This window comes from Callithrix jacchus, chromosome 10 (assembly GCF_049354715.1).
Source record: "Callithrix jacchus isolate 240 chromosome 10, calJac240_pri, whole genome shotgun sequence".
NCBI classification, from domain to species: Eukaryota; Metazoa; Chordata; class Mammalia; order Primates; family Cebidae; genus Callithrix; species Callithrix jacchus.
The window spans coordinates 70,802,630-70,814,171 of NC_133511.1; the positions used below are offsets into that span (position 1 = coordinate 70,802,630).

At 35.6% G+C, this 11,542-nt stretch overlaps 1 protein-coding gene across 1 annotated transcript; it reads right to left on the reverse strand.

The window, feature by feature from the left end:
• Positions 1-2,370: 2,370 nt before the first annotated feature.
• On the reverse strand, positions 2,371-3,375 carry OR51V1 (olfactory receptor family 51 subfamily V member 1). The gene has a single exon (XM_002754890.2). The coding sequence runs from the start codon at positions 3,328-3,330 to the stop codon at positions 2,371-2,373; it is 960 nt and encodes a 319-aa protein (XP_002754936.1). The 5' UTR covers positions 3,331-3,375.
• Positions 3,376-11,542: the final 8,167 nt, after the last annotated feature.

An 11,542-nucleotide genomic window follows, 5' to 3' on the forward strand; every position in this document is an offset into this window, starting at 1 on the left:
ATGTCTCTGAAATTGCCTTTTCTTCCTCTGGAGAGGTTTAGTTGTTTGTTTTTGTTTTTAAGTAATTGGTTCCAGATAGACGCCTTTGCAAAACAAATGATCTAAATTACTACTATCCTAAACCTGTTTCTTTCTGCATAAAACCCAATAATCCTATAAAGTTTACTTTCATTGGCTCTTTTATTTTTTTTAACTAATATTCTTCCTTTTGGCTGAATTTTAGATTCTGAAGTTCTTCATAAATCTTATCATCATGGTATAATTATACAGCTCTAAAATAAGCATTGATTTCTGAGTATACTCTTAGTTTTTTTTAATCATCTGTTTTTTTAAATGGCCTTTATTATATACTATTTTGGTTCGTATTCTATTGGTTGCCATAATCTGAACACAGATACTCATAGGATGAAATCCTCAAATGAGCCTTCCTACTCTTCCTGTTAAACATAACTCTCTAACCAACAACTCAGTTGTGCCAAATGTGTAATATTGTTCAAATAATAAATATAAGTTAATTTTGATGCCTCCATATGACTGGCTGGTGGGAAACATGTTGTCAGTTCTTGAAGTGTTCTCTGCTTCCCCAGTATTGTGTTAGCTCTGCCATGTATGGGGAGTAGCTGCTTATTCACTGTCAAAGCATTATAGGGAAGCTTCTTTGGCCATTGAGAAACCTATGAGACATTCACACGACCTCTACAGATTCAGCAGCTAACTTCTGTTTTCATTATAAAACTGGGGCATAGGAATCTTGTCAAATTGGCCACACTGCAGTCTGCCAGGGGAGACCATGCAGACATTTACTATCGTTAGGAAACCTGGAGCAGTACTAGCACCTGACATTGATCTCAACTTAATGAATGACAGCTATTATTATTATATAGCAAAAAAACAAAAAAAAAAATTCATTGAAATTTTCTCCTCTAGAACCTACCTCACAGTTTTCAGCTCTGACAGCTATAGCAGAAGGTAGACTAGATCCTCTTTGACATCAGGAAATTTACTCCTTTATCCTTCAAATTAACTCTACATTCTAGCCCAGAAGAGCTAATTTATTTTTCTAGGGATAATTTTACGCTTGTCTTTCTAACCAGATACTTTCCTCTGTCCAGAAAGCATTTCCCCACTTTGAGGCTTAAGCTATTAGATACCAAAGCCCATATTTTTGTTTCCTTCTGAGTCAAATAAGTAGACAGAGACTATTTTATTGAATGAAGTCCAAAATGAAAAGAAAGGAAGGCATAACTACAGGAAGACAAATCTAGTTAAGTTTCCGTTTCTTAACTAGATTTGTATTTAAAAATACGAAGAAATATTTGCATTTTGTTGTAAAACGACTCTTATGTATTATTTTGTCCAGTTTTAACACTTACCTCCTTAGATCCCTAACAGAACATAGGAAGAGTAAAACAGCTATTTTCTTTTTATCCATGCATAGATCTGTACCTGATTTCCTGCCAGTCTTTCCTTCTCTGGAAATCAGCACCAGTTTATTTAGAGGAGAACTTCTTTATGTTCTTTCATCTTTTTTATTTTAAACTCAGAATAAGTTAATAGCAGTCTCATCTGTTTTGAAGATCCTGCCCCTTTAGATATAAAAGCCAAAAAATCAGAGCAAAATCTACTTCCAGCCTTGTAACAATGGAGTCCACATATAACATCTTAAAAATAAGGATTCTGATTTAAATTAGACCTGGTAGAAGTTAAATCCAAAGTCGTATTTCTTTGTGTCCTCCTTATAAACGGTAGCTACACTGTCCAATACAGTGGCAGCTGAACAATACAATGACATTCAACATTAAATGTAAATTAACTCAAAGTGACTGAAATTGTAAATGCAGTTATTCAATTACACTACTATCATTTCAAGCACACAGGTGCCATATATTCCACTTAGGTCATTTTATGGTATTTTATAGAATATCTCCATCAGTTTAGAAAAGATTTCTTGGACAATTCTGGTCTATATAGGTACGACAACATTCCTGTGAGTTGGCTGTTTTCCATTTTGAAGATTAATTAACTAAACCTAAGAGAATGAAAGCAACTTCAAGTTATCTACTTTGAAACTTGAAAACCTAGGCTTTTAGTTCATCTTTGTTTTACAGCAAAGGAAATGCTCAAAAGTACATTTGAAGCAAATAAACAGTTTTTTCCTCTCTCTTAAATATGGTGGAACTGATACAGTGACCTACATGTGTCCAAGTTGACACAATGGACCTTGTTTGTTGATTCTTTGACTACATTGAAATATTTTTAAAGTCAGTTATCATGGATTCAGGGTAAAGCCCTAATTTTAATAATTTTTTAAATTTTTTGTGGTACTGATTTTTGTTTATTTTTGTTGCTGCTTTTCTTCCTTCATCACTCTCAATATCTTTTCAGAGAAAAGAGTCTAAGCATTCTGGCACGAATCTGTTGGGTCTTGACACTGTAGATAATGGGATTCATTAAAGGTGGGAAAAGGATGTAGATGTTGCCAATGAGAACATGGGTGACGGGGGAAATGTGCTTGCCAAAACGGTGCACCATGGTGAGGCTAATGATGGGGATGTAAAATATAAGGACAGCACAGATGTGGGAGATGCAGGTGTGAAATAATTTATGCCTCTCTTCCTGAGAGGCAACTGCCAGGACTGACTTAAGAATCAGAATGTAGGAGAAAAGGATGAGTATAGCATCCAACAGCAGTGTGCAAATAACCAGCATCAGGGCATAGTAACTATTGAATCGGATGTCTGAACAGGCTAAGCGGAGAAGATCCTGGTGCAGGCAGAAGGAGTGAGAAAGGATGTGAAAACGACAGTAATGAAAAAATTTCAGATGGATGATGGGGGGTGTAATAAAGAAAAAACTCCTACCTATGATAGTGAGCCCAATTTTAATAATTCTAGAATTAGTCAGGATGGAGGAATAACGCAGTGGATTGCAAATTGCAATATACCGGTCAAAGGCCATAGTGAGGAGGACGGAGGACTCCATGAAGGACAGACCATGGATGAAATAGGACTGGGCAATGCAAGAATCCAGGCTGATCTCTTGAATCAGCCCCCACAGGATCCCCAGCACTGTGTACACAGTGGACAACCCCATGCATAGGTCGGTGAGGGCCAGCATGGCCAGGAAGTAGAACATGGGCTGGTGCAGGCTTGGCTCAGTCCAGATCACATGGAGAATCATGCAATTGCCCAAAAGCACCATGGCATAGATAGAGGAGAAGGGGATGGAAAACCAAGGATATTGCTGCTCCATGCCAGAAAATCCAGTGAGAAGGAATGAAGAATTCGTGCTGGGGCTTCCTGAGGTAATCATTCTGGAACTAAGATACATGTGAGAATATTTTCAAAGGAAATGTTTCAATTTCAGCTGAATAAAATGAAATTTCTAAGTAAACAAAATGCCCTAAAAATTATTAACTTAAAAACATATAGCTGAGCAATTCTATTTCTTTTGAGGTATAGGATCCATTGCCTTTGAGAAAATGGTCTTCTTTTGATGTCATTTAAAAGTCATTATTTTTTCACTGTCTGGATGTGAATATATCCTTAGAAGCCATATGCAAAAACAAATAAAAATGTATTAGAGGAGAAAGCAAGCTTTTAAAAAATATGTTGCCTAAGACATTTTCCCAGGGATAGTGGTGAAATTTTTATAGCAGTAAAGAGAAGTTCTCAAAATACTGTTCTCTTCTCTCCAATTCATTAAACATTTGAAGTGAAGAGTAATCTTTTGGCTTTAAATATCATTAGTCCATCAAAGCAGTCACTTTGTATCCATCATTTTCCATTTCATGCTGTCTCCAAGTGTATTTTTTTCTCCAAAAAGTATTTAGTGAAGATATTTCTGTTTTCTTCCCCTTCAGATGGCATGGCCAGCAATTACTTTTTCTTTCTAGGTGATAAGCAGACAGGAATATTTATGCACGAGACCTTTGGTAAATGATTTCTCACTGGAGTTCTGGCCTCTTGAGATGCTCAACTCATTTGTGCCTTTGTGATGTAGAGAATTAAATTGAAGACACTGAGCCTCTGATAGCAGCTCAGTGCTTCCCATTCCTTTGTTCATTCAGTTAATGAGTCAATTAACTATTTATTTAATACGTATTTATTCAATGTATTGGCCAATTGTGTTTTCTTTCTTAGAACCTGCTATTCTACATATCACAAAACCAGGCTCAAACAGCTAAGCTTATAATTTCAAAAGCCTCATTACAGCAGAATCAATTAGCTCCTTCTTTGCATTGTCTGGATGCTTTAAGTTCCAGCCCTGAGAATCAATATAATTTTTTAAAGCTCTGATAATGTAAACAAGTGTTCAAAAGTCCATACTTTCTTTGATGTTTGATTGAGTAACTTCAAGATGTTAAAGTAACTTCAGAGTTGGGCTACCTTTTACGTCCTACTTTTCAGCTTTGCCTTACTCGCCTCACAGCACAATTCCACAGACTCTTCTAGCAGTCTAACCATTGTTTTTCTTGCCCTGACTCCTCAGCATTGAACAACTTAGCCCACTATTTTTAATATATTTTTCCCATGCAGTGCTTGAAGTCTCTTTCTTTCTTGCAGAGGATTTCTCAGTCTTTTGAGTACATATCTTCTTTCATTTCTCCAAATTCAATTTCTCTTCTTTCGTAAGATTTTTCTCCAGATGTTCTATCTGCCTAAAATATTCATCATCTTTTCCTCAACTTCTTTCTGTCCTTTTAAAAACAATACTGTAGTTTCTTTGCGACTCAACAATCACTTTTCAAGAAGTCACTTAAGACAAATTTCTCCATATATCTATTATTTTGGCATCATGTTTTAATTTTAAATAAAACTTATAATTTGCTATTTATTAGCTAAATATTTAACTAATATCTGTTACAAACTAAAGTTCCTTAAAGTGTGGACTATGTCAACTTTTACTTACTCTTTGAGACTAACGTTTGCACCTTTAATTTCTGACTGTTTCTGAGAGCTCAAATTTGTGAATACAACTGCCTATTTGATATCTTCATCTGAGTGTTTAATCTTAAAATAAGAATGATGCCAATCAACTACTTGAATTCCTCCCAAAGTCTATTTTCTGTCCCTTTTCTCCTAATATTATAAAATGACTCCACCAATAATACAATTGTATAAAAGACAAGTCTTGAGTCATTTTTTAAAGTTTTTCTGTCTGTCTTTTCCTTTCCTCTCCATCAAATCTTTCATCAATTTCTATCATTTCCACCAGGAAAACATCCCTGATATGCCGACTTTTACATATTGCCACAGTCTTGGTTTATAATATCATTGGTTTCCTAGCTACCATAATAATTTATTAAATTAATAATTTAATGTTATTACTAGCGAATATCGTGATTTATCCAATTGTCCTCTAAAAAAAAATGTATTATTTCCAGAGAAACCAAATTGCTTTTCTACAAACATCTACTAAATCACAATCACACAAGGCCTTTGTTGAAAAAATACTCTGATGGTCACTCACTTATTGCTCTGAAGGTGAAATACAAATTCTTTGTCATAGTCAAAAAGCCTTGTATAACCTGGCCCACCTGCCTTTCCTATTACATCTTAGACCACTGCAGCCTACACTCCTTAATATTTAGGTATCTTTATCTTCCTCAAAACAAATAAAGTACATTCTTGTCTTGGGATCTTTGCCCATGGTCTTTTCTCTGGTCTGAATTATCTACCCCAAGTATTTGCATGGCAACTCTTCACCATTAACTTTTGAGTTACAACAATTACTCCCTCAGGGAGATTTTTCTAATACTGTTCCCATCTAGGTTGTCTCATTTCTTCAACCCCCTCAACTAAGATATTTTTCATCATAGTATGCTGGGTTATATTTATACCACTTACTATACACTGAATATCCATTAGATTCATTAGAAGCTCTAGAAGATTAGGAGCCATATCTGTTTTTTAGCTTAAGAATAGGAAAAATAAGGCTTAGCATAGAGTGGACATTTATCAAATGATTTTTAATTAATTAGTTATTCTATGAAATAAGAGCTGTACAATCACAGAGATAATATGATTGTGAACATGCTTATAAAAGTGTGTGTAAAATAATCTGTGTACACTTGGTCTTTTCTGACCGTGGGCCACCCATTGAGTCATCATATAACAGGCATGAATCGTTTATAACACAGATGCTGCTCCGGGGATCTTGCTGACCGTGGATACCACACTCAAGTTTCAAACATGATTTCTCTTACTTCCATGGCCGACTCAGACATACAGTCAAAGACCTGGGATTGATCACAAAAGATTTATGTATTATGTGATTGTAGGTATGTGTCAAAAGTATCTACTTTCATGCAGGCTTCTTCAGACTAGCTACAAAAGTTATTGTTGCCACCATGGAAAATATCTGCCTTTTAGGATTAAATGAGCAAAATACATGTTGGAGGATCTTTTTTTAAAATGTGTTTTGAGAGATAGGATGAAAGAGCATAGTTTTGATGAAGTAAATAAATGAAGAGTTAAGGAAACACGTGGTCAATATGTCAACTGTGCCAAATACTCCATTTGTATTTTAAAAAAAACAAAAGATTTACAGTTTTCCAAGATACCATGTTGTGTTATGCTGAGAGTCAGTGAATAGCATCTCTCTCTGAGTTTCCAGCAACCAGAACAGTGCCTAGAATAAAATAAACAGAGAAGACAAACAGCAGTGAATTTGAGTCTGGAGCAATAAAAGGGTTTCGACATCCCTTCTGAGCACTGTCTGGAATGTTGACTTGGAAAACAAGTCTGTAATTATGATAACCAGGTCATTCTTTCAGGAATCTTTTTTGATGCCCTCTGATTAAAACTGACCTATGAGTGCAGAAACTCTTTTTTTTTTTCCTGTCTTTTGATAATAATTTCCTACATGATTATTTGCTTACTTTAAGATAGGGTAAAGACCAATAGTCATCATTAAACCCAAAGAAATAAAGAAAGCATATTGTGTTTGAAAGATAGTTTTTAAATATAATTATATAGAACTAAAACATTCCTACTTGCCCAGGCAGTGGAGTTTTTGCTTGTTCTTAGAACATAATTACTGAAAGACACCCACGTGTCCTGCCTTTGACCAAAAAAAAATTGTCCATACTTTAAAGGTCATTCCACTAATGGTCCTTTCCAAACACCACTAGGGGTCAGAAGTGGTCTATTAAACTTTCCTTCCTACTTCAGTGAATGTGTAAGGCAGATCTGCTTTAGCATAAGGGAGGTCAGGCCCTCAAGAGTCTTGGCTCTTATCTCAAGAGTCATGGCTCTTATCCTGAAGAGATAAGAACATTCTATAAGAATTGTCCAAAGAACTGGGTGTTTAGAGATTCTGAATATGCTAGTTCAGAGAGAACCTATTTACCACAAACGTGAAGTAGGCTTAAATTTCCAGTTTACCTGAAATTACACCCATATCTTAGTTGTTACACCCATGTAACAACTAAGATAGAAAATTAAAGAGTAAACATATGCTCACTTTTTATCATTCTCTTGTCTCCAAAGTTAATAATTATCCTGATATAATTCATTTCTATCATGATTGACTCATGTCCATTTTTTAAGCGTGTACACATTGAATTATACTGTGTTGTTTATTTCTGACTTTATTCAATATTATGTTTGTGAATTCCCTTCATGCTAGTGTATGACTGTAGTTGATTTTTCATTGCTGAATGTTATCCTATTTTATGTATATACCACAATGTATTTATTGACTCCATGGTGGATAGATATTTGGGTCCTTTCTAGCTCTTGGCTATCATATATATTGCTGCTATGAGGACTCTCATACATACTTTTTTTCTGTAAATTGCTAGGTCATAAAATATGCGTATGTCCAACTTTGACATACACTGTCAATCTCTTTACCTCTCCACAATAATTTAATGTCATTTGGTCAACCTTTAAGACAGTAGGTGCTTTCTCTTGTAGAAGCCTACATGTGCTCAGATTTTGAACTTATCCTTTTGTATACCTACATTTAGTTCTCATAATAGGCTGGCAAAGATAGTTATTATTGTTCTCATTTGTAGTTGAAGAAATTGCACTCCAGCTAGTTTAAATTGCTCCTGGCTATATCCTAGAAAAACAACAATAAGTGAAAATAGTTTGTGCTTCTACTTGACTAAGGATTGTATAAGGAGAACAATTATCCTTCTAGTGGGAGGCAAGCTGCCCTCAATAGGAACAGAATGAGAGAAATGCAAGACATCTAATAGTCGAACAGTCTCACACCCCACTAATTGTAGTTTTTCCTTTTCCCCATGGAGTCAAGGCTATCTAAACTTGTTTTAAGTGCACAAGGTAATATAATAAGGAAATATAAAGCCTAATCCTGCCATCCAGGATAAGCAAGTAGATGAGGAAAAGGGAAGGGAAAAAGGAAGAGAATCGGCCAAGTCTAACCTAAGGCCCATTTGTCCCACTTGCTCTGCAGGATGGCTTAGCAGCTCCCAGCTCAGGACCTATCAAAGGCATTTTATTCCTCCGCTAACAAAGCAAAGCCAGCTTTGCTTCTACCCTCTCCTCTCTTGGGGTACTTCCTAATTTCTTCAGTGCCTTCCGAGCTAGTTTTCAAGGTATAACTTGAGTTCCTCTCAAGATTAGAAAATAACAATAACAATTCAGGTTGTCTGGGCCGAGCACAGTGGCTCACGCCCATAATCCCAACCAAAACTGGAGGGGAATCACTTGAGCTCAGGAGTTGGAGACCAGCCTGGGCAAAATGGAGAAACCCTATCTCTACAAAAAAAATTTTTTTAAAGTGGCCAGACGTGGTGGTACATGCCTCTAGTCCCAGCTGCTTGGGAGGCTAAGGTGGGAGGATGGCTTAAGCCAGGGAGAGGGAGGTTACAGGGAGCAAAGATTGTACTACTGCACTCCAGCTTGCGCAACAAGTGAGATCCTATCTCAAAAAAAGCAAAGAGAGAGAGAAAGAAATTAACAATTCACATTGTCAGGTTGTCAGTGGACCAAGAAGGAATTGTAAATTTATGAAGAAATCTCCTAAAAGTTATGTGCATCTAAGAAAGATAAAATAAAGAAGTAACTGAATGTTTTTAACAAATATATATCATAGGACTAAATTGTTCACACTGTTTTGAGGGCAAAAATTACATCATCATTTTTTTTACATCCAACATCTATACAGTTTTTATATTTACTATTTAAGAACACAATAAATGCTTGTTGCATAAAATTAAATCATAAAGAAGACAGAGAATCATTAAATTACTTTCATAATGTCTATAAAACTTAACATTTTGATAGACTTAAAATCAAGCTGATTATAACTCTGTTAAAAGACATGTGAATAATAGGTGGAACAATAGCAAGGAAGAATAAAATGGGAGGAGAAGATCCGCTAAAGACTCACGATGGTTTGTTATATAGGTAAACACGTCATGGGTTCGTCGTACAGATTATTTCACCACCCAATACTCAATAGTCACTTTTTTGGCTCCTCTCCCTCCTCCCACCCTCCAAACTCAAGCAGGCTGCAGTGTCCTTTGTTCTCATCATGTATGCATGTGTTCTTATCATTTAGCTCCCACTTATAACTGATAACATGCAGTGTTTGGTTTTCTGTTCTTAGTTTGTTAAAGATAACAGTGTCCAGCTCCATTCATGTTCCTGTAAAGGACATGATCTCATTCTTTATCATGGCAACATAGTATTCCATGGTGTATATGTACCACATTTTCTTTATCAGTATACCCCTGATGGGCCTTCAGGTTGATTCCATTTCTTTGCTATTGTGAATATGCTTCAATGGACACATGTGTCCATGTGTCTGTAACAGCATGGTTTATATTCCTTTAGGTATATACCCAGTAACAGGATTGCTGGGTTAAATGGTATTTCTGTTTTCAGAAGTCTTTTAAGGAATTGCCACACTGCTTTACACAATGTCTGAACAAATTTATACTCCCACCAATGGTGTATAAGCATTCTTTTTTCTCCACAACTTTGCCAGCATCTGTTATTTTTTGACTTTTTAATCATAGATATTTTAAGTGATGTGAGATGGTATGTCTTTGTGGTTTTGATTTGCATTTCTCTAATGACCAGTGACACTGAGCTTTTTTCAGATGCTTGGCGGCCACATATGTGTCTTCTTTTGAATAGTGCCTGTTCATGTCCTTTAACCGCTTTTTGTGGCATTGTTTGTTTTGTTCTTGTAGATTCATTTAAGTTCCTTATAGATTCTGAATATTAGACCTTTGTTTGATGTGTAGTTTTCAAAACTTTTCTCCCATTCTGTAGGTTATTTGTTTACTCTGTTGATAGCTTATTATACTGTGCAGAATCTTTTTAGTTTAATTAGATCCCATTTGTCAATTTTTGCTTTTGCTACAATGGCTCTTGGCATCTTTATTATGAAATCTTTGCCCCTGCCTATGTCCTGAATGGTATTGCCTAGATTGCCTTCCAGCATTTTTATATTTTGGGTTTGCATTTAAGTATTTGATCCACCTTTAGTTATTTTTGTATATGATGTAGAAAGTTGCAATCTTCTACATATGGTTAGCCAGTTATCCCAATGACATTTGTTTAATAGGGTATCTTTTCCCCATTGCTTGCTTTTATCAGCTTTGCCAAAGATCAGATGGTTGTAGGCATGTGGCCTTATTTCTGGGCTCTCTATTTTGTTCCATTTATTTATGGGTCTTTTTTGTACCAGTACCACACTGTTTGGTTACTGTATCCCTGTGGTATGGTTTGAAGTTGGGCAATGTGATAGCTCCAACTTTGTTTTTTTTTTTTTTTTTCTTTTAAATTAGGATTTCTTGGGCTATTTGGGCTTTTTTATTTGTTTATTCCACATGAATTTTAAAATAGTTTTATCTGATTCTGTGAAGAATGTCATTGGTAGCTTCATAGGAATAGTGTTGAAGCTGTAAATTGCTCTAGTCAGGATGGCCATTTTGTTTTTTATCCATGAGCATGGAATGTATTTCCATCTTTTTATAGCAGCTCTTATTTCTTTGGGCAGTGTTTTGTAATTCTCATTGTAGAGACCTTCCAACTCCTTGGTTAGCTGTATTCCTATGTATTTTATTCTTTTTGTGGCAATTGTGAATGGAATTGACTTCCTGATTTGGCTCTTGGCTTGGTCATTGTTAATGTATAGAAAGGCTAGTGATTTTTATGCATTGATTTTGTATCCTGAAACTTTGCTGAAATTGTTTATCAACTGAAGGAGGTTTTAAGACTTGCTTACGGTGATTTCCAGATATAGAAAACAGAAATACTTTGATTTTCTCTCTTCCTATTTGGATGCCCTTTATTTCTTTCTCTTACCTGATTGCTCTGGCCAGGACTTCCAATGCTATATTGAATAGGTGTGGTGAGAGAGGGCATCCTTGTCTCGTGCTGGTTTTCAAGAAGAATGCTAATAGGTTTTCCCTATTCATCCGCAGTATGATGTTGACTGCGGATTTGTCATAGATGGCTCATATTATTTTGAGGCAGTGTCTTTAAATAGCTAGTTTGTTGAGAGATTTTAACATGAAGTGATGTTGAATTTCATCAAAAAAGTTTTTGCACAT

What these genes read in the sequence shown, in the direction of transcription:
- OR51V1 (XM_002754890.2), bottom strand. Translation starts at nt 3,330, where the DNA reads ATGTATCTTAGTTCCAGAATGATTACCTCAGGAAGCCCCAGCACGAAT.